Source organism: Eptatretus burgeri, chromosome 7 (assembly GCF_056783735.1).
Source record: "Eptatretus burgeri isolate ZD-2024b chromosome 7, Ebu_testis_v1, whole genome shotgun sequence".
Taxonomy (NCBI): Eukaryota; Metazoa; Chordata; class Myxini; order Myxiniformes; family Myxinidae; genus Eptatretus; species Eptatretus burgeri.
Window position 1 is genome coordinate 73,518,007 of NC_140967.1, and position 24,768 is coordinate 73,542,774.

Consider the following 24,768-nt stretch of genomic DNA (forward strand, 5'->3'; position numbering starts at 1 on the left):
TTATGACAGAATTTGTAAATTGCACACTCAATCCAATAATAAATATGTACCGTGACTATTGATCATCAAAGCACCGTGATCGTCTCTCCATCTGCTTGACAGCGCACGGTGCTATTAATAGGTAAAAAAGGCCTGTTCATTATGGACAAAATAAAATGGCATTCAAACATCCTCCCACTTTTTGTTTCGACACTGGAAATTTTTCAGCTCGGCCAAACTGCTACCCCAAACACCACACATCCAATTAATGTGCTTTGCTGGATGCTATGCCTTTGGCTATGCCTGACTCAAGTTTGCTGGACGGTCTTCCAATATATTATATGCACAAACTTTCTGGTTAAGCCTTTTTACACCAGGATTGCTAATTCACTGGGCAGTTGCCAGTATTTTCCCACTGTGATTTCAAGCAGAACTGCATTGGAATCCACAACCCTTACATCATAAGGTAAGAGCTTTACCTGCTGAGCTAACCCAGCAACCTGCCAGATTAATGCAGCTCTAAATTTGAAGTGAATGGCTCATCACACCAGGATGTAACTCCACTGAGTGGTTGGGGAGTTTTTCAAAATTCTGATGGACGTTTTACACAAAAGTGTGAAAGTGACATTACCCTCGAGGGGAAAATAATTCCAGAAGTACGAAATTGTGAAAAGGCTGATATACAACCTCATTTTTATGGATGCTTACTATGAAAGTTAACCACGAGCGAGATAAAACAAACAAGGACAAATGCTATTGTCCTCTCTTTCTCGTCAAGAGTGAGCATACATATACATACATACATACATACATACATACAAATATATATACACATATATAAACATTTTTTAATATACATATTTATATATTTACATATTTATATTGATATATCCATGCACCGTCTTCCAATTCCGTAATAGACGATCTTATTCAGCCCATGTTCTTCAGCTTCAGGTGCATGATTGCATCTTTTTCAAGGAATCATCTTACTCAGTCTCGACTTGTCCCACAATTTTCCACCCTTGTTCCTTTTCCACAGTGGTGCAGTTTCTCACTTCATGAGGTTTTAAGCTGAATTTGTAAATGTTAAATCCTTAGCTTGGTTATTAATATACATCATTCTCCTTTGACTTTGCAGCAATATCCTGTTAATTGATTCCTACTCTGTGATACCACAAAGAAGGATGAATTCTCAGAGAGAATGAAAAAAGAGGAGCGGAAGGTACATCGTCTGAAACTCAAGGAGAAGCGACACCCAGGGAGGCTGTTCCTGAAATACCACATGACAGATCAGTAAATCAGCCACACAGTGGGCAGCAGGAAGGAGATTCTGTGACCGGGAGGATGCCGTTTGTATGGACGACCCTCTGGGAAACACTAATCCCGCCATAAAGTAGCGGCAGGGTGCCCTGCACTCCGAGCATAGGGCAGTGAAGCTGTTCGGATGCACTGCGTGGCTCTGCTGTCGCGAAACATGGCCGCCGGGAAAGAAAGGTGAGATTCAGATTGAAGTTATCCTCTATGTCACACTTTCAAAGATTCAAAGAGAAGTATATTGGAGTCATTTCAACAAACATTATATACCTCTTGTATCTCTGGAAGTAGTTTTTGTTTGGTACTCAAGCAATAATATATTTCAATTCGTTCAAGGGAATGTTTGAGTGACAATGCCATTTGTTTGGACATTGACATTTTAGTGCCTATCCAAAGTTGACCTGAGGCCATAAAGAGTCGACTATGGTGTGCTGTGACATCAAATTCAGAGCAAACTCGATGGGGCAGGCAGATTATCTCCTTCTCAAAGGTCATTGATGAGCCAGCTTGGTTTTCACAAGCAATATAGTATAGTGACAGTAATTCTTCTGAGACTAGTTCAGTCTTAAGCTAAGAATTCAAGTCCTTAAAACTGCTGCCTTCAGTTGGGTTTGAATGCAAACCCTCAAAATTAGCAGACCAGTGTTCTCAATGTCAGGCAACCATTGAAAGATAATTTTTGGTAAAAAAAATTTGCAAGGCTAAACGGCGGCAACAAACATGATGATAGAGTTGAAATCATTAAAATAATTAAACACAGGAAGAAGGTCCAGGGCAATCCCTGCAATTGTGTATCGCAACCTAAATGCAGGTTCGTCATATGTCATCACACACACGGGCGCTGAATTGGAATTTGAGACCAATCCTAGTGAAGAGATTTTATGTTTAAAAGGCATTGGTCAAAATATAATGCTCACAAACAAATTAAGCAACAGATTTTAAAAGGAAATAACAGCTTAGTTTCAGGACAGAAATTTTTTCATCATGTATATGAAAAAATCGAATTGATGGATATTGAGGAAAGAAAACCCAATCAGGAAATTGGACCAATGGAACAAACATGGTCACTTGGACGAAGCAATCCTGGATATTCACATTTGAAATAAATCCCACAGAATCTGCTGTCGACACGACCACAGAAATGAAACACGACCCCTGTCAAAACCCTATAAATTACCAATGTGGTTTAAGACAACTGAAGAATGCCAATCAGGCATCATTTAATACCAAATGAGCTAGCTCACACCATTGGGATGGTCAAAGGGGATGGACCCCGACTAACAGCTTTCCAGTATAATGCTCATCGCTGTGTTATTTCTAAGGCACTGGCAAGGTGGTGTCAGACTTGACGGTTCACGGTGAGACTTTGTTGAGGTCGCCAAAGGAGAGGATCATTATGTTGTTATCCTTGCAAGAAGGAACTATTTTTCAACAGTACGTTCCAGACAGAAAGAGCAACCAACAATTCTACACCATGAAATAACAACTCCAATCGACATCATGCACATAAAGCCAATGTTGCACTTCAGGACCACAACATCACTCGCACATAGTGGTCTGTATGATTTCTGCACAAATGTGATTGAACGTGCTTGAAACATCAATATACATTGATGTTCCATACTTGGTTACCACAAACGTGTATGTATGTATGTATATATTTATATATACCAATAAATGTCAGAGTGTGTGTGTGTGTGTGTGTGTGTGTGTGTGTGTGTGTGTGTGTGTGTGTGTGTGTGTGTGTGTGTGTGTGTGTGTGTGTGTGTGTGTGTATCAATGCATCAGTTTGTCTCCTCCACCCCTTTTGAAGATAATAAGAGCATTATTTATTATATCGTTCATCAGGTACATCCTTTGTCACCCCCCTCTCTCTCTCTCTCTCTCTGGGGTCTGAAGCCACCATGTTTTTTGCCCTGCTCAACCATGCCTTGACTTGGACAGGCCGCAATGACTTCTTAACGATAACGTTTTTTTTCACTTTCCTCACTCATATTATTGAATGTCTGTTCATCCGAGCTACGAATCGCTGTATACTTCGCTTTTGTAAGTGCTATAGTTTTCAATTTAGGAGCTTGAAGGGATTTAATGCATTATATGATACGATTTTCCATGATCTACTCTCACGGACTAATTAAAGTATATCATCGAAATATTATTTTGACATTGAGGATCGGATGTTGTCCCGAGTAAATAAGCATCGAAATCTGTTGTGAAATCGGATAATTTAAAGAAATAATGAGTCATAACTAATCCAACATAACTATTTACTTTAAGCAAGCAAGGCTGTGTGTTTCCTCCTTCTCCATACATACACAAGAGAATGTGAAATTTCTAATGATTAAACTTATCTTTTTCTACTGTTTGGATAATTATATTGAGTAAATAAAAAATGTTTAGGAACGTGCCAAAATTTACCAGCTTCATTGAGCTGTATGATTTAATGCATTCACTGCCAGACCTCACGCCATGTCCCCCAGAAGGATTGATAATATCCATAGCGTCTGCCAGATCTGTGTCTATATTTTCGGAGGTTTGGTGAGATGCTTTCCAGGGAATCAAAGCAAATCTGGTAAAAAAAAAACAGACGTTTAAAAAAACCATTATAACGTTTGCGCGGATCGCCAACCAATGTAACCTGTTTGTGCTAACACCCCTCCCCTTATTTTGTTTGTGCTAACACCCCTCCCCACACACCTCTCTCTCTCTCTCTCTCTCTCTCTCTCTCTCTCTCTCTCTCTCTCTCTCTCTCTCTCTCTCTCTCTCTCTGTCTGTCCCATCCTCGCTCTGCCTCCACTTAATACAGAGCAGCACCTTCCCCAACATCTCTGTCTCTCTCCTCTCTCTGGGCAGTGATTATGTCCAGATGGTGTTTGTCTCCAGACGTGTCTAGGCGGTGTTTATCTCTGAGTGGTGTTCGGCTCCGGATGTGTCTGGATGGAGTTTGTCTATGGACGTAGCCAGATATAGTTTGACTCCGGACGTAGCCAGGTGGTATTTATAGTATGACCAGAAGAAAATGGATTTCAGACGTGATTTTGTTTCCATCTTCACTGTTATTCTATGCAGAATCATTTTGATGAAACAGTATGAATCGTAATTAATGCTCCACCACATGTCTGCCTTCCCTTCCTCTCACTGCCTTCCCTTCACCCAGCCCTCCTGACCCCACCTCCCTCCTCTCTCTTTCCCCCTCCACCTCCTCACTCTCCCCCCTCTCTTTCTCTCCCTCTCTTTTTATCTTCCCCCCTCTCCCCTTTTAGTAGACCTGTCAGCGAAGTGATGGATGGTACTTGCACGTATGTATGTATGTATATGTATATAAAAAAAAAAAAAATATATATATATATATATATATATATATATATATATATATATATATATATATATATATATATATATATATATATATATATATACATAGATATATGCATGTTTGTGGAAACCAAGTTGCCCACAGTCACTTGATCAACTGTGGAGGTGGTCCTTGCGAAAGTATGGCATGACACAACATCCCACAGTGGGTGCTGAATAGTCTGATTTGTTAAAGATAATTTGTTTACAAGCTTGTATCGTGGTCAATGCATGGTGGTCAAACATGTGAAACAAATCAATTATGGTATGTCAATGTAAGCTCGTCTATCATCATCTGGAGACTGCTTTTGTGGCAATCTTGCATGCTCATTTCAGACAGCCATGTTATTTTTGCATAACAACTTAACTTTGGCTTTCTCTGACATGTTAGTTTATGAAATCAAAATAAAGACCAATTACTGCACTATAGTCCCAAGAAAGAAGCAGGACATAACAACACAATGTGCATGTGTGCACACACATACATAGATACATACATATATGCATGTATATATACATATATGTATATATATATATATATATATATATATATATATATATATATATACACATACATACATACATACATTTATACACACACATAAATACACAAACACAGATACATGATGTACTGGTAAGTACTTTCAAAAGTTATTTTATTTCAAGTTATAACCTTAACTTATAAGCAATTTACTGATTACCCAACTGCCTGGATCATCAGCTGGGCACGGTTTTTCATCGAGGTTTCAATCCTTTCAGCTCAGAACCTCTCCAAACAGCGGATCCACAACTCTGGTCGCCGGTCCACATCAGAAGATCGCTCAACATCAATGGACCCACAATCTCAAAGTTGTGTCCAGACAGTCAGTCAACACAGCAATGCAATATCCTTAGTCAAACGAATTAAATTATTACATTTATTTAATGTATCACTACATATGAATAACTTTGATCATCCACCACTTTATATGATAATATATCAAGCGATAAACACTTTACGTTGTAGACATGTCATTTACACAGCACCTCCATCGAACCATAGACTCAAACTGTCATTGAAATATTCAAATTGTCATGAATAACCAATTTTAACATGCTGCACTGCGTATCTGAGCAACCACCAACAAATTATTTTAATGCTTATTTATTATTGTATTTTATAAATAATATTAATTCATCAATTAATTTTTACTTTATTTTATATATTTAATTTTTCTAATGATCTAAATACCTCCTTTATTTAATATATATATATATATATATATATATATATATATATATATATATATATATATATATATATATATATACATACATACACACACAAGCCAAACCCGTGCTCTGCGCGAAGTTTCGAAAGTGAGAGTTCGTGAGGACGTCAATATATCCAGTGTTCACAATGTGATTTATCGAATTTCTTTATATACAATGTTTATTGTTACATTTTTTGTGTCAAATGCACCTTCTGAAGTAGTCAGCATGTGCAGAAGAGGGTTTTACATTGCAGACACCGTTTTGTCGGAGTGGCATTACTCCTCTCAGCAGTGATGGTCTGTCGACGACAGACGTAATGACGTCAGCGAATGACCGATGATGTAATGACGTCATTACGCCTCTCAGCGGTGACGTCACACGTCACCACGCAAAAGAATGTAAAAATTAGAAAATCGCCAAAAATTCCCAAATCTCTCCATCTGGCGTGATCTCACATAGACCATGCTGTTCATTAGACCACAGAGCACCCGCATGCCAAAAGTGGCGACAATCCGTCTGGCAGTTTTTTTTGTTTTTTTGGATACCTTGTCGAGGCTCGTGTGAGAGCGAACACACAACGCACATCAAGGGGGCATGAGACAAGAGGGGCGGGAGTGGGAGGGACAAAACAGTGGGGAAGAGACACATTGGAGATCTGTGGAGGGGAGAGGGATGGGACGGGGAACATGGGGAAAAGAAGATGGACATTACAGGGACTTTCAGGAAGGAAAGCAGGGAATTTGAAGGAGGTGGGCTTGGGTGGATTATCGGGGGTAGAAAAGATCAAGGATTTGGATGGGGGATGATAAGAGGTGGTGGTGAACATCTGTTTTGAAAGCCTGGAGGGAAGAATGGGAAAGAATAGAGTGAGGGAGTTTATTCCAAAGGCGGGAAAAAAGAGGAATGAAAGAGTGAAGGTGAGCAGTGATTCTTGATTTTGGGAGTTTTACCAGAAGGGGGTTGTTGGCTGACCTTGAGCGCCCTGAGGAAATGTGGTGGGGACAAATCGCAGAGAGAGCAGGGGGTGCAAGGCTGGAGAGGAGTCGGTAGAAGACAGAAAGACCACCGACCAACCTGCGGTGATTGAGTGAGAGGCCCAAAGACTCAGCTTCATTGCGGGAGATGCTGATGATCCGAAATGCCCTGGTTTGTACAGCGTGAAGCCGATAAAGGTGGGAGGCTGGAGCACCAGCCCAGAGGGGAGAGCAGTACTCCATCAGGCTACGGACAAAAGCTTTGTAAGTGGTCAGGAGCTCAAGAGGGCCGAGGAAGGACTTTGCACGAAGGAGGATTCCCAGTTGGCGACTGACTTTGTAGGCGAGGTTTGAAATGTGGCTTTCCCAGGAAAGGTCATGGCAGATAGTGAGACCCAGAAGCTTGAAAGAAAGGACTTCTTCCAGAGGATTGTTGAGAAAGTGGATGGGGGGGGGGGTTCCAAACGGTCTTTTCGAAGAGACATAGTGAGAGTGTGAGATTCGTCCGGATTGAAAGACATGTTCCACGTGTTGGACCAGTTTGTGATTTTATCCAGATCTGCAGTGAGCGAAGAAGCTGCTGCTTGCCGGTCTGAGGGATGATAGATGGTACGGCAGAGGGTGGAGTCATCAGCAAAGAGATAGAGAGGATTTTCCAGAGAGTCGGGGAGATCATTGAGGAAAACAAGAAAAATAACAGGGCCCAGAATGCAACCTTGAGGAACTCCAGCCTGGACAGGAAGAGGGGATGAAAGAACTCCATTTAGGGCCACACCTTGACTGCGACAGGAGAGGAAGTCTGGGAGCAAAGAGGGGAGATGGCCTTGGATACCATGGGAAGAGTTTGGTTAGTAGGGCAGGGTGCCAGACTCTGTCAAAAGCACGTGATATGTCCAGGGATACGGCTCAGATTTCCTGGCTGGCATTGAGGACCTCCATCCATTGATGGGAGAGCAGAAGCAGCATATCCAGGGTAGAGTGACCTGGTCTGAAACCAAATTGATGATCGGAAATCAGGCCATTGGAGAAGAGGAAGGATTTCATGTCTGAAGCGATGATGGATTACATAACCTTGCTGATGATTGGGAGAAGGCTGATGGGTCTGTAACTGCAGGGATCTGTTTTTGCGCCTTTTTTATGCAGGGCAGTGATGTTTGCAGATTTCCTTGAGCAAATGAGAGGGTGAATAGAACAGAGAGAGCTGAGCAGAAGCAGAAGAGCAGGCTTTGAGGACACGTGGGCTGATGCCGTCTGGACCGGTTGCAGAATCTGAGTCGAGGTTTGACAGAAAGCTCTCCACCTTGTCAGGAAAAAAGGACACAGAGTCCAGGGACAGTGGGGTGCAACTGGGTAAGGTTGGTAGAGAAAGTGATGGGTTTTTGACACAACATTTAGCTGCAAACACCAAGTTTAGGCATTCAGCTTTTTCACGTGCAGTATCAGCAGTGCGGCCATTTGAGGTAAGGGAGGGGATGGAGGGGGAACATACACCAGAAACAGATTTGATTAGACGCCACCAGGACTTTGAGGAGGGAGAGAGGTTTGAGAGTTCAGACTTGAGATTAGAAAGATGTTGTTTTCTGGCTCTCCTGAGGGTAGATACACACTTGTTCCGAGCTTTGTGGAAAGAACTGAGATTGCCCTCAGTTGGGTTTGCTTTCCATGAGGCAAAGGCAAGTTGTTTCAGGACAACTGCCTCGCCACAAGCTTCAGTAAACCAAGGGCGGGAGGAAGGGTAGGACAACTGAAGACGAGAGGGAATAAATCTGTGCATGAGGGAGAGCAAGTTTCTTTGAAAGAATTCCCAGGATGAGTTGATGTTGGAGAAAGTAGCGATAGGAGACCAGTCTATAAGTTTGATGGCTGCTTGGAGACCCTGCCAGTCAGCTTGAGTGAAATGCCAGACTCGACGGCGGTGAGGTGGTTATCTGATAACAGCCAGAGAGATGTCCACTTTGACAAGGACGTGGTCAGAAGAACCGATTGGAGCGGAGGAAGAGCAGCAGATATTGTCAGGGAAATTTGTCAAAATCAGATCCAGAAGAGATGGGGTACCATTGGTTGAGATCCGGGTCGGGAAGTTGACCGATTGAGTCAGTCCCAATGAGTCGCAGAAAGCTTTTGCTGAGGTGCCATGACAGGTGAGAGAGGTACCCACACCTAGCCAACTGGCGTGATGACAATTGAAATCGCCACATAAGAGGAAGAGAGAGTTTGGATGTGAAGATAGAAGTTGGTCCATGTTTTCGGATAGTGTGGTGCAGATGGAGTCATCACTGTTAGGTGGCTGGTACAGTACACATATAAACATGAGGTGGGAGTGGAGGGGAAGCCGTAGCCAGAGGTATTCCTGTGGGTGTGGGGGAGTGAGAGCAGTGCATGGAGAGTGAGGAATAGAGTCTTTGATGAAGAGAGTAACTCCTCCACCAGGACGAGGCTCAGGTCTGTTATACCGGAGGAGGGAGTAACCAGGGAGAGATACTTGGGAGTCAGACACGTCTTGGGGGAGGAAAGTTTCTGTAAGGCAGATTATGTCTGGTTTGTCAGTGGCAACCTGTAAGGAAAGATCTGAAAGTTTTGAGCAAAGGCCCCGGATATTTGAGGTCCACACGCTTAATGAAGAGGTATGGGAGGAGGCTTTGGGTGCAGGGGGTGGGGGGGAGGGGGAGGGTAGGAGAAGGGAGGAGGAGGGGAGGTAAGGAGGGTTGTTGAAAGAGTGTGTAGGATTGCAGAATAGCTAGGGGAGGGGGCCGAATGAGGAGAAAAGTCTCTGTGGTGCTGGGGGAGAGGGAGGACAAGAGAGGGGGAAGAAGGCAGTTGAGGATTTGAGGAGGTAGAGTGAAGAGATGGAGGTGAGAGGGCAGTGGAAGGAGACAGCTTTGTGGAGAAGAGGGGGGGGGGTAACTTTGAGAAGGATGAGTGGGGGGGATGAAAGGTGGGACAAAGGTGAGGGGGGAATTTTTGAGAGCTTCGGAAGAGATGCGTCAAATTACGCGCAGACATTGACAGAAACAATATGTTTAACCAATAGCATTAATGAAAGAATTTACCTCAGTAAAACAATTAATTAATTATTGTTGTATCAAATGCAATGCAAAAGGAACTTGTTTACATTTGCTTACACTGCATGGTTTTCATGTCCAGATGAACAGTCTGAATCATCTTCAACCATAATCGACTCCTTGCCTCAATGGTTGGAGTGCCCAGTCTTCATGGTTCGACCACTGTTAAGGTCTGAGTCTAAGAGGATGGCAGTTCAAACCCGGGCTGAGTCATACCAAAGACTTTAAAAATGGTACAGGCTGCTTCCTAGCTTGATGCTCAGCATTTAATAAGGACAGAGCATGTGCAACTACAGGTTGGCAATCATAGCACAGGCTTTGATGGACCTACTGGTCCCCTCTTGCATTGAAGTTCCTTGTAAGGGAGTTCATAATATGAACCTGTTTGAACATACCTTAAAAAAAAAACAATACAAGCCTCAAAACTTTTGTTGCTGCATTTTTCATGAAGCGTATATAATTAATTTGTTTAGTTCTGTTAATTTAGGCAAAGATGTGGTGCAAACATCTCATGTAATTAGAGTCTGGTGCAATCATACTCTACGTGGATCTACTTGAAAACAAAGCCAAGGTATCATTTTGCTTCAAATATTTCAATACAACCCAGGCAAGCATAATCTTTGCAATGCAAAAAAGGCTTATGGAACTCATAAATGTTCACAAGTTAGAAATGCAGCGTGCAAGGCTGTAATTCCCATTTAATGAAAAATAATGCCAGGAAGAGAAGAGGATTTAAAGGTTTACAATGATCACGCGTGAAGCACGCATTTGTGGAAATGCTTACCGAGAGTGAGTTGAGTGGAAAAAAAAATATTTCCTTGTAAAGCACCAATTTTAAAATCTGGACTCATTCACAGGTGTATTACTATTGTCGTTTTTGCCTCGTAAGCAAGAAGAAAAAAAAACTATTTCACAAAATAATTCTTCATTAGTAGCAGAAATATTCATTTCCTGATTGGCTATTAAGCATAAATTATTTTTTTTTTCATGTTTTCAAAGCTCCATTTTTGTGACTTAGTACTTTGTGGGACTTTCTGCTCCTGATCAAACCAAAGAGAGAACAAAACCTTCTCTGTAATATATCAGACTCAGTGGTGTATTAATTCGTGTACGCACTCGAGTCTGGAAGGTTCCAACCCGACCCTTGACGAGTCACACCAATGACTAACTCGCGAGTTCATACAATATGATACCCCATGCAGTGTTCAAGTATATACTTCGATTTTCCATGAAAAAATGATTGTAAAAATCGTTAAAAAAAAACCTGGAAGTTTATTGCTATGAAGCAGGTCAGGCTTCCACACTACACTATATAACATGACCAAGTAATGCAAAACTGAAGGTTCTTGGAAGTATTATGAAAGGGATTTATGTCATACAGAGTTCAAGTATATAATCCAATTAAAATAAAAGTTTAAAGAGGATTAAAGGCATACAAATAAATAAATTCTGGGTTTTACTGCCATTTTACCATGTTGATTACACTACTTTATCTAACAGGTTACATTTGTTCTTTGTGCCTGCTGTTTGCATCCTTTAGAACGCCCTTAAAAACAGTAAATTTCCTTTTCAGAATTATTTTAAATTTTGACTGCCAAGAAGACAGAGAATTTTATTTTTTATCTCACTCCTCTCGATGCATGTGCGATCGGGATGAATTCAGAGACAAAGTACTGTTAAACGGCAAACTTGTCTTCCTATTGATGTTCCAATTTGTCTTCAAAATATAACATTCAATCTAAATAAGTTGCTCCTCGATCATAAACTGACGGTCATAAACCAATAACATAGATACACAGACGGATCTGAACCAATTGCTTAACCCCACTATTCGCTTCGCATCTGTGGGGTAAATTGGTCCACGTTGTTTCCTTGATTGACGATCAGCATTTAAAAAGGATAGAGCACCGCCAAACGATTATAGGTTGGCAACCATTGCTCAGGCTCTATGGGCTTAATGGCTTCCTCCTGTGTTGGAGTTCCTTGCAAGAGAAGTCATAGTATTATATTATACTGTATTATAAGAGCAACAACTCACAAATGGATGTCAGCTCAACACTCTTAATGTCAGCTGTTGCGCATCTTCTCTTCATCCCTTTCCTATTGCTCATGTCATTTGATGCCAAATGAATCAAAATAATTTTGCATCAAAGAACCGAGGAAGGGGAACAAAAGAAAAGTTTGCCAATTTTTTTTGTTATCTTGATTCTTATGCTGGAATGTTTTTTCCCCCTTGGCAACAAACGAAAAGGAAAAGAAAAAAAAAAAGATTAAAAGATGAAATTTTGGGCAACAGCAACAATCTGAAACGGGTTCAAGGAGTTTAAAAAGTATATGCTGAAGTATATAGGGAATTAGGTGAAAGCCTTTAGCACAGAAAATAGTCCTAGTGGCCCAGCAAGGCTTGGTTGCTCAAGTAGAGAGAGATGTCAATTTTACCACAGAATTCCATTTGTATGCAGCCACCGGCCATCATCAGTGCCTGCATGGCTCTCTTCAAGCACCAAATCTGCTGCAATGATGCCTCATGTCCAAAGAAAATACACCCTCAGCCTAGTTTCATCTGAGCCTCGGCCCACTTTCCCGCTTCGGCGGTGGGCCTGATGTTGCAGAAAAGGCAGGCAGGCAGGCGAGGCGTGGAATTTCATCTCGTAGCAGTGAGCGCACCTCGGGGGCAGGGTGCGGCCCAGAATGCCGGGCTGGGCTGCCGTTAATGGAAGCAGGCTGAGGATGTGGATTCGGGCAGTATGGCTGAGTGCATGATAAACACAAAGAACATACTGGAACTCAGCTACTTGAACTGTACTTACAGCCACTGTTGAGGTCATCTCACATCCCAGGTCTTCTGCCACATCTTTCTCTGTTTGGGTCTGTGGTTAGGAAAGCGAGACAAAAGCGGGTGGGGTAAAAAGAGAGGTAATCAATGTGAAAGGGGTAAGAAAAAAAAAGACATTAAAAAGTCAGCATCAGTCACATGAGGAGCAGGGACAAACCATTACAGTGTGCATTCGAGGCAAAGCTCAGCAATCGTATTAGCCACACTTGGCCCAGCCTGCCTGGCTCAATTTCATGCAGGAGAGATTGGGCCCTTATCACGACATTACTTTTGACAGTCCCTGAGAGCTGCTGGGTCTCACCACAGGCCTACGAACAGCAGAGTGAAGAGTGGCTTTTACTTTTTTTGGAAGTCAAGTGTGATGACGAGTAAAATGTAGGGGGGATGATGATGGTAAGAAAATGCAAGTAAAAGACAAATATTAAATTGGAACAAGAAGATGATAAACGTGTAATATTTATGTTATTAAAATTGTGTTTTATCCAAGCTTGTGGTACCACCATATATAAAAGGTTGGACGTTGCAATGCAGCAACAAGGTCAGAGTGTAAGCAAATACAGGATCATGTTGGAATCCATGCATCTCTCCTCCGATTAGTTCCCGATGCTCAAGCATGGTTGGAATAACTCAGCAATTTGTTCAAACATGCAGAATTGAATCAGTATGAACAACGATTAACGTCATTAACAATGCACCAAATGAAGCACACTTCTCCTGCTTCCATGGCCTGCCATAAGACCAATACCTTCCTTCCAGACCTTTCAAATCCTCTGAATCAACTTCACCAAATGCCCCTGCAGTGACAGTGTGACCCGTTATCCGAGATGCTTCCTTGCATTACAACAGCTTTGGCATCTTGAAAAAGCACAAAAAAAAAAGGAGAGAAGACCTCAAAATGTGGTTTATCCTCAAATAATACAATGGCTGCACAATAGTGGATTGTTTGGTGTGCCTTACGGACAATCTGTGAAATTTGGACACCAGCATGACAAATTATTCATTGCTGCCAATAGCTACTAGTGTGGGGAGCTTGTTTAGAGCGATGTGACACTGGCTGGAAGTCCTCATGGTAATCCATCTCAGAAAAGCCATTTATCTTCCTCACTCGCATGCAACAATACACAAACAGGACGGCTATCTCTCCTGTACTCAATGCTGAAACATCTGCCTATCATACCACAGCATAATAGGCTACCAATGGCGGCAAGCTCACCATCCGTTGATACAGTATCAGTAAAAGAAAAATAGATTAGCTTTATTACATGTGGAAGTGGATGCAGGGGGTGCAGTCATCTTTTTGAAATGAAGCGATTTCACAGCTGAGTTTTTCTATGCTGTTTTCTCCCCCTCTCCAAGGGCACATTATCACATTCTGCAAGTAAGTGCTGTACCTCCATGTTATTCATTGTTTGTTGTTTTCTTTTCGATACTGAAGATAATGATAGAAAAGCCAACAAGTGTTTTCAATTTCCGACTCTGGTGGTTTGAGGAGCGAGATTCTGTCAGCGATAGCAAGCTCCAATCAACTGGCATGTCATCATGCCAAGGCAAAAGTAAGTAAAGCAGGGCTCAGGAAGAGAATAATACAAATATATATATATATATATATATATATATATATATATATGTATATAAAATATATAATATATATATATATGTATATATAAATTAACATATATATATATATATATATATATATATAAAATATATAATATATATATATATATATATATGTAAATATAAATTAACAAATATGTATATTTTATATATATATATATATATATATATATATATATATATTATGTATATGTAAATATAAATTAACAAATATGTATACATATGTATATATGTATATAAACACATACAAATTATATATATAAACACATACAAATTATATATATATATATATATATATATATATATATATATATATATATATATATATATATATATATATATACATATATATATACATACATATGTTTAAAAATATATATATATATTTCTACCACAAGGAAGTTCAACTGAACAAGCCAATGTAAAGGCTAACAATACTGAGCCATGCAGTGTGCCTACTTACACTCCATAAAGCTTTCTCACATGAAGTGATACCCGATCTTTGGTACATCATGGTGTTCAGCGACTCCGATGGAATACTGTCTGCATTAACATAAGGTACAGAGTCCTCCGTTTTGATCACTACTATGATACAATCATGGGGAAACAGCATGATGCCAAAGAAAGGAACAGCGAATATCTAACCAGGAGCCACGAGATTTTATCGACAATGCATAACAACTTCGTATTTATCAACAAAATAGGAGAATTACATGCTGTGAAGTATTTTGATATTTAATGATCCGTGCAAAGTGTGTTCATATTTTGATTATCATCGACACCACTGAAGCAATGAGCATTAGGTACAATGGGAAATGGTGTGCAGTGATTCCACAGTAATATAAAGCATTGGCCTTCATCCCTAAACACATGATGACCCAATGGCTCACAACATGCAATATATCTCTGAGCAAGTTAAAAGACAAGAATGTAATTCCAAAAACTTTATTTATTTATTTAAACAATATTGTACCATGAAAATAACTGTTTCAATGTTGTACCCTTTTCACCTTCTGAGTAACCTGCAGCCATCAATAATTTATCAGCAGCATTTTCCTTTTGTATATATTTTTTTCCCTTTGAATTAATTCACAACTTTTAATGCCGCCAGGAATGAATGGGTATTGATCGTCTTGTGCAAACTAACACCGTATTACCGTTTCCTTCCTTTTAAAAGGTCGCTTTTGGTGGGAAAGATAAATGTGGTGTTGAGAAGAAGTGGACATACAAAGGAGAACAGAAAATGGCACCGTTTGAGCCACATTGTTAACATCTTGACATCTTGTGAAAGACATCCTCACACCGTCGCACGACTCGGCATTAGGGTCACTGGACAATTGCAATTCTACATGGAACAGCTGCTTGGGAAGGGCGAGCCTTGTAAATCTGGACTATCTGAGATAAGGCAGTAGTAAATCTCAGGGGGGTGGCGGGGGAACCTTCAAGAAATGTTTACAGGTTTACAAGAGTAATTATGAAGCTGAAGCACGAGTCAGATCATTGAAGTACATGTCGTGACAAACAATTTATCAATTAAATGACGAGACTGATTGTAATAAATGATCAATTAGGGAAACCGAATTGATACAAATTTGTCAGGTGGACAAAGGCTTAGTTCTGATCTTTCCAGAAAAGAGTGATCTATCACAATTCAATAAATAATGATTAATGGCACATAATACCCATTTTGTGCATCTTTTATCAAAGAATTTTTGCCTTGTTTAAAGGTATTTTACAAATACAAAATGTCCTGATAGTGTAAAGCTGAGAAGTCCAATTTCCAGGTTTCGGAAGAAATAATATGGAGGAGCACAACTGTATAAATACGGAGAGAAAACAGCAGTACGGCGAAGTAAATTTAATGTCAAACGTACATAACCTGAACATCAAACCATCGCAGTGACATCTCCAGAGACTGTTTGTAAAGGTAGTTGGTCTTTCCCCACCAACTCAAAATATTAGTTGTTCAAAAAATATCAAATGGGATTTGCAAAACATTTTCGACATGTACATGTTGTTGACTTTACTTGTGAGAAATAAATAAATGGTTATGCGCTCACACACACACTTCCTTTACACCTCTTCGGAGTTACCGCTCTGGTATGAAAGGTAATAGTAAAGAAAAGTGCCGATGAATCTCCCACAGAGCGAATTTCCTTTAGCCATTCAGTCTTTTATCTGGTAGCACCCAATACCTAGGGAGCTTATTCTGCCACAGATAAGGTGCAGCCAGTGACAAGTGTAACTCTGTTAAAGGAGAGTTTGAAGCGTGATATTTATGTTTATCCCGGCAACCTTCCACCGTAGAAATATGTCCAGAATAATCGGTGTCTGTTCCGGTGTGAGCCGGCTCGAGGATTCAAATGAAAATAAAAAGAGACCAAAAGAGAAAAAGCAAAGAAAGATTTCACACAAAAATCAACAACCTGAGAGCAGCAGAAAGTCACAAGTGTAAATGCTGTTTGTGTGTGGGAAGGAGAGATTGCGCTCAGCGTGCTCCGGAATAGAAAACCTCCGATTTAGGTATGCCAAATTTCTTCACGCATCCCCAGCTGTCACCTTTTAATTGGGCCCCACGCCACACAAGGCTGTTCATGTTTAATGCATTCCCTCCTTTGTGTGACAACATATGACCGGCTACCAACGCAAGCTGCTGGGCAAGCCGCGGGAACCTTTTTTGCATCCGTCACTCGGCGCAGATAAAGTGAATTCGGTTCTCATTGTCAAACTCTGACGCAGTGAATAAACAGAATCAATATTCTGTTCATTTGTCTGAAACTACATGCCTCTTTTAATCAAAGGACGCAGGAGGCAAACCTTTCCTTTTTTCTTTTTTTTTGGTTGTTGTCATTACAAGAAGCAAGAGAAGAAGAAGAAGAAGAAGAAGAAGAATATATTATGGTCATGTAGAAGAATAACAAAAAGAGCGAGTTAAAACACGAGGCAGAAGCTTGTCTTGCGAATCTCACCTGGAAAAAATATCCTGGCTCAATATTATGGTTATTTGCTTTTGCACGATCGTTGCTCAAAGCATTTTGCAGTGCTACAATCTTCAAAAAAATGACACTGGTGGATATTGAAATGCAAATCCATTGCTCATTGCTCCTTTGCCGCTCTGAATGATGAATCTGGCAGTCTCTTTCCAGTGATCCACTGTATGTTTCCAATAACAACCTGCTTAATGGAGATGGCTCAGTGTAGAGAAGGCGAGAGCAATTTCACAGCCAGTGGTGCAGTACACAAGGTCAACCCTATGGAGAAGCAGATTCATCAACAGGTCTGTCCCTAACAGGGTATCTCACTGCCATGCCCTAGTACCAATCATGGAAAGCGTTCAAATTATGGAAAAATAGGAATAAATGCAAATAAACGAGGAAAGTATTTTTTTGGATAAACAAAATGATGCAATCGAGATTGATTAAAATGTGTATATTCATTGAGACAAACAAAATAAAACAGGGACTGAGATAGGGAACAAGAACATTAAAATACAGCAGTAGATTCTCATTCTGTTTCCTGCTTAATAAATGGATATGACTGAATAAATACAAATATTTTTAAATACTAGTACGTGCCCGTAGGTGGGTGCCCGTACGTGCGTAATCCTGTACACCCATCACAGATTTTGCAACCAACAGATTTTGAAGGATCTGATGGATGACGTACCTACGGGCGTGCCCGTACGTTCAAAAAAAACAAACAAACAAAAAAAACCGTACGTGCAAAAAAAGAAGAAAAAAAAAAGAAGAATTGGGACGTCAATCATGACGTCATAGCACCGTGTCCTGTCATTGGTTTGGTAAATAAGTGGCCATAACTTGGGAACCACTTGTCCGATTGATATCAAACCTTGAAAAGGCACATCCACAGGGCCCCAGCAATATACCTGGCAAGTTTCAATTAAATCGGAGCAGTGGTTGTCGAGAAACAGCGGTCACAGACAGACACACACACAGACACACAGAGATTGCTGGAATTATAGATAGATGAGGTCCTGCTAAACACGTGCCTGTACTCAACATGAAGTTCCTCTTAGAAGAAATTAGTATCATCGTATCGAGCAAGGTTGCGATTCTCATGGTAAGCCAGCTCGAGTCTCGCATGGTGTACGTCCTGATGGCGCAGGGCAACCCTTACTTGCCGGTCTTGCTGGTGAGTGATTTCTTCTGCACGACGCCTTGCCTCACGTTCAGTGTTGTCTGCCAAGCGAGCAGCTCGTTCTTCATCCGTTTCTTCTGAACAACGCCTTGTCACGCGCGTAGCGTCGCGTGTCAAGCGAGCAGCTCGTGGTTCATCTGTTTCCTCTGCATGACGCCTTGCCTCACATCCAGTGTTGTCTGCCAAGCGAGCAGCTCGTGCTTCATCTGTTTCCTCTGCATGACGCCTTGCCTCGCATCCAGTGTTGTCTGCCAAGCGAGCAGCTCATTCTTCATCCGTTTCTTCTGAACAACGCCTTGTCACGCACGTAGCGTCGCATGTCAAGCGAGCAGCTCATGCTTCATCCGTTTCCTCTGCATGACGCCTTGTCACGCGCGTCGCATCGCATGTCAAGCGAGCAGCTCATGCTTCATCCGTTTCTTCTGCACGACGCCTTGTCACGCGCGTCGCATCGCGTGTCAAGCGAGCAGCTCATGCTTCATCCATTTCTTCTGCACGACGCCTTTCCTCGCATCCAGTGTTGTCTGCCAAGCGAGCAGCTCATGCTTCATCCGTTTCTTCTGCACGACGCCTTGCCTCGCGTCCAGTGTTGTCTGCCAAGCGAGCAGCTCATTCTTCATCCGTTTCTTCTGAACAACGCCTTGTCACGCACGTAGCGTCGCGTGTCAAGCGAGCAGCTCGTGCTTCATCTGTTTCCTCTGCATGACGCCTTGCCTCGCATTCAGTGTTGTCTGCCAAGCAAGCAGCTCATGCTTCATCCGTTTCTTCTGCACGATGACTTGTCACACGCGTAGCGTCGCATGTCAAGCGAGCAGCTAGTGCTTCATCCGTTTCTTCTGCACGACGCCTTGCCTCGCGTCCAGTGTTGTCTGCCAAGCGAGCAGCTCATTCTTCATCTCTTTCTTCTGAACAATGCCTTGTCACGCACGTAGCGTCGCATGTCAAGCGAGCAGCTCGTGCTTCATCCGTTTCCTCTGCACGACGCCTTGCCTCACGTCCAGTGTTGTCTGCCAAACGAGCAGCTCATGCTTCATCCGTTTCTTCTGCACGACGCCTTGTCACGCGCGTCGCATCGCGTGTCAAGCGAGCAGCTCATGCTTCATCCGTTTCTTCTGCACGACGCCTTGCCTTGCGTCCAGTGTTATCTGCCAAGCGAGCAGCTCGTGCTTCATCTGTTTCAGCTGCACGACGCCTTGTCACGTGCGTAAGGTTGCGTGTCAAGCGAGCAGCTCGTGCTTCGTCCAATTCCATTGCACGTCCACGACGCACAGCTTCGTTCCTTCGCTCTCGTAAACGACGACTGGATTGGGGCATTGTTGCAATTAGATCGGACCAACCGTATCATAAATGGCCATAACTTGGGAAACACTTGGGAAACAGCTGAAACGGATGAAGAAGAACAATATCAAACCTTGAAAAGGCACACACTCAGGTCCCCAGTATCAATTGTGACGTCATATCAAATGAAGAAGAAGAAGAATTATGCTGTCAATTTTGATACGTGCAAAAAAAAAAAGAAAAAAAAGAAGAAGAATTGTGACGCCAATCGTGACGTCATAGCACCGCGTCCTGTCATTGGTTTGGTAAATAAATGGCCATAACTTGGGAACCACTTGTCCGATTAATATCAAACCTTGAAAAGGTAGATACTCAGGTCCCCAGCAATACACCTGGCAAGTTTCAATTAGATCGGACCAGTGGTTGTCGAGAAACAGCGGTCGCAGACACACAGACAGACAAACACACAGAGATTGCTGGAATTATAGATGGATGAATTTTGATGAAATAACAAAAAAGTATTCAAATATGTAAATTAATTAATGAATAAAGTTAAAAACAATTTTGCAATCAATTTTCTTTCTATAAGATCGAGTGAGACTCATGGAAGAACAAACTTATGGAGGGTATGAACTGACAGTAAGGCAACGGGGCAACTCCGAGACACAAGGAGCAGGGAATGGAAAAAAAAATTAATAAATAAATAACGGGAAGAAGAGAGGACGGGAGGAAACACTACAACCTATAAGTAAGAGTGTTGGGCCAGGGAAGGTATTGGGGAAATAAAGTCTGTGGGTAAATCTTGTGGATGACATGAGATGGTGGTGTCCTGCCTGCTTGAAGTCCTGGAGGGAAGAGTGGGAAAGAACAGCCTCTGGAAGGTAGTTCCATAGACATGATAAAAAGAACAAAGGAGGTGAGGTATGCAGTTCCTTGGATTTTGGAAGTCTAACCATAAGGGGGTGACTCGCCTGCGCTCGCAAAGCAAAAAGCAGGGTTAAGCGATTAGTCCCGTAATGCATACGTACATGTCTGCATTTTGTTATTCCTTTTTCTCTGGAATTTCTTGTTGGATTGACACTAAATTTTCACCATCGGTGCGACTACCAATGGAGAATGTATTAATGATAATTATGATGTCAAAGGTCACATGGTGTGGCAGCCATGTTGGGAAAAAAAAAAGGAGAAACGTTGGAACTCTATCTCCAAAACCGTTCCATGGAAAAAAAAATTGAAAGGTGGCACATGTGAAGTACTCCACATGGGGAATAAGTGTGATTTGTTTATGATGTCATTGGTTCCTTCATTATGACATCATAAATACATACATAGAACTCTACATCCGATCAGTATGAAAACATTTTCGGGTCATTTAGGGATAAATTTGTGAAAAGAAAAATATTTATGACAGCATCGGTCACGTGGTTCGGCAGCCAGTTTTTTTTTTAATTTGTTAACATAAAACCCTTAACAAATCTTCTCGGAAATGGTCGAACAGATTGAGGAGAAACGTTATAGGTACGACCACCTATCTATGAGGAACAAGTAGTTCCCCACTGATGATATCAGAGGTCACATGGTTTGGCAGCCACATTATATTTATCCTAAAACCATTAAATCTTCATCTTCAGAATGGCTGGACAGATAGAGCTGAAAAACTTCACACATTTATTCCCCAAGCCTTGAGGATACCAGGGTGTTCATGAATAATTGATCATGGTTTGGCAGCCATATTGGATTGAGAGAAATTTTTTTTTTTAATTCTCTCTTGAACCACTGCATCAATTGACGTGAAACTTCTAAATTATGATCTAGTAGTGATGGGGAATAAATGTTTTACATTTCAACCTGATCAGATGCATTGTCTGGCAGCCAGAATTATTTAATGTTGGAATCTGGATTGTTTTTGATTTTTTTTTTTTTTGAACAAGGCTCACTTGGCTACAACTGGTTTGGTGCGAGTTTAGAGGAGTAGCAGTTGAAAATCGAGTCCTATGTTCCTCCTGATGACTTCATCTTTGCTTTTTGCTTGTTCGGGTTCCTTATGATGACTCCAATGCAGTACCTATTTTATTTGGTCTTCCATTTGATTTCAAAAAATTTTTTTTATTACAAATTTGCCACCAGAAGAGTTGGCTCACACCAAGTCCTTCTCAAGACTGTACAGGGTAAGTCTTCTATGAATACCATTTCGTTGGATGGATGAATCTATCTGAGAGAGTTGGGGAGGGTCAGAGGGCTGAGAGAGCAGCAGGAGTTAAATCGGAGGAGAGGTGGTAAATAACAGAGACTACCAATCTGCCAACAATGAGAGCGTAGCAGACCTTGTGCCTCTGCCTCATCACAGGATATTCCAATAAAATTGAGAGCTATACATTCCACATAATCCAAAAGAAACATATGGTGATGGTGATGAAAAGGTGATGCTGGGGCTATAGCCCAGAGGAGAGAACACTACTCCACTGAGCTCTCGATAAAGAGCTTAAAGACTATGAGGAGTTATTGGAATGACTTAGAACAATGAAGGATGTGCAGAATACAACTGGCTTTGGAGGCCAGCTAGGCTATATTATCATGGTAAGTTATGGCTAATTGTAAGGTGGAGAAGTTCAAGAGATTGACCCTCTTCCAGTGGCCAACCATGGAAAAAGATAGGTGGGTATATTTGACGATCCTTCCAGAATGACAGGGTGAGACTGAGATTTTCCAGGATTGAAGGACATGATCCATTTCGCAGACTAGCATCTAATAGTTTCCAGATCAGCAGGCACTCCAGCGTCAACTGGGAGATAAGAAGAAAGGAGAGGGTTCCATTAAGAGCAACACATTTACTGCACAAGTGGAGAACATCAGAAATCCAGCAATGAAGGTGGCCTTGTATGCCACAGACAGTGAACCTGGTGAGCAAAGCAGGATGAAAAACTTGTTGAATGCCCAAGATATGTCCAGGTAAAAGGTCCGAGCCTCATGTTTGAGATTGAGGCCTAACCAACCATAGCAGAGAGAGGTGCAACAGATTTTCCAGAGCTAACTGATCAGGATGGAATCCAAACTGATGGTCAGAAATCAGGGCGTTTCAACGTTCAGTAGGTCCACAAGAGAATGGGTTTGTGGATGACTCAGTTAAAAAGGTGGGGATAAACAGGATCATGTTGATGTCTCGAGCACTCTGCCTTTGTATGGAAAACATTGCTGAAAGCAAAAAGGCGGAGGAAGAACTCGGTAGTTGTGTGGCTGGACTTTGCGAAGGCATACGTGCCATATGTCCTCATCAGATATGCCATGGAACTATTTTGGTGGACTGTGGGTGTGCATATACAAGGGTGGGAATGGGAGATGGTCTGTGAAATTGGAAGGGAAATAGCATCAGCAATTCCGTGGAGCCTAAGGTGCTGGGGTTTTTTGTAAGTGATGCTTAAAGCATATAGGTTGTGGAATGAGAGCAGGCATGGCAAAATGCAAAATATTATATGTCTGCAGAAGCCAAATATGACAAAGGAATGTATTTTTTGTTGGAAGGAAGGCATGTGCGAAGGCAAAATCACTGGTTGAGATGACGAGCTGAGCAATGGAGATTGGGTTTCATTGGCAATATGGAGGCTTCGCTAGCAGGAACAAAGGACGCAATGATTATGCGTTGTTGAACACAAATTGACTCAAGGATAGCTTTTTGAAGGTACATGGATAAGAAGATAAACGAGAAGAATTTATGTCCAATTGCAATAGCTGTGCGTATGACGAGTCTGAATGAAGTGAGTTCACCAGATTCAACTCAATTTGCAAGGTGGGGCTTTCATGGCATACAATACAAACATCATGGACTAATAATAGTAAATAGTGCAAAAAAAAAAAGTGTTTGGACATTCCAAAGTACATATCCCCTTTGGAATAAAATCTGTTGAGTGATTTTTATAGGGTCTAAATAAATGGATATATGCACCACTGATAGTGGGGTTGAAAATTAATTTCTGAATTTCTATTGTCTCACCCCCTTCGTTGTGTTCCTTTAAGGTTAAAAATTATCCATGTAAAGTTTTGTGACGATTGAACTTTATTAAAAGGTCCCCCAACAACACTAATTTTTCACCCCCCCCCCCCCCCCCGACAAAACGGGAATTCTGGTTTTCCCAGTAGAGCTGTTTTTACTCGGTGCAATGCAGCAAATTTCTAAGTACTCTTCAAATTTGTTTGCAGGTTTGCAATGATGGGTACGCGCTTCAATAAAGCAATCTTTCTCCTTGGTAATGACTTCCCACATCCAATCAAGGGAGGAAAACTTCCTTCCAATGGAGATGTGATTCGCCGATTTTACTTCACTCATCGACAATATGAAATATTTGACTTCATTCATCATTCTCCTCTTGAAGAAGTCCTTTCATTCAAGCTTCTGGTTCTCACTATCTGCCATGGTCTTTCCTGGGAAAGCCACATTTCCAAGCTGGCCTTCAAAGCCAGTCGCCGTCTGAGCATCCTCAGTCACACAAAGTCCTTCCTTGGCACATCTGAACTCCTGACCACATTCAAAGCTTTCATCCGTAGCCTGATGGAGTAATGCTCTCCCCTCTGTGCTGGTGCTCCCGCCTCTCACCTTTCTTGGCTTCACGCTGTGGAAACCAAGGCATTTATGATCATTGGTATCTCCCACGATGAGGCTGAATCTTTGGGTCTCTCACTCCCTCACCAGAGGCAGGTTGATGGTCTGTCTGTCTTCTACCGTCTCCTCTCTGGCCTCAGCCCCCCCTGCTCTGTCTGAGATGTCTCCTCCCCCCACCCCATATTTCTGCAGGGCACTCAAGGTCCACCAGCAACCCCCTTCTGGTAAAACTACCAAAATCAAGAATCACTGATCACCTTCACTCTTTCATTCCTCTTTTTCCCTACCTTTGAAACAAACTCACACACTCTCTTCAATCCCACTCTTCCCTCCAGGTCTTCAAAACAG

General features: G+C 41.7%; 1 protein-coding gene and 1 long non-coding RNA gene across 4 annotated transcripts in view; one reads left to right on the forward strand and one right to left on the reverse strand.

Moving 5' to 3' along the window:
• LOC147023539 (uncharacterized) overlaps positions 1 to 24,768 on the reverse strand; it is a 181,810-nt gene that overhangs the window by 57,129 nt on the left and 99,913 nt on the right. For all 3 annotated transcript variants that reach the window (XM_085889036.1, XM_085889037.1, XM_085889035.1), the window contains one exon: positions 12,748 to 12,807. In XM_085889036.1, the coding sequence (XP_085745162.1) occupies positions 12,748 to 12,807 (60 nt within the window). The remainder of the gene's footprint in view (positions 1 to 12,747; positions 12,808 to 24,768) is intronic.
• On the forward strand, positions 1,118 to 16,564 carry LOC147023540 (uncharacterized). Its single transcript, XR_015060266.1, has 3 exons — positions 1,118 to 1,473; positions 4,451 to 4,592; positions 15,568 to 16,564. It is a non-coding gene; the product is annotated as an uncharacterized LOC147023540 (long non-coding RNA).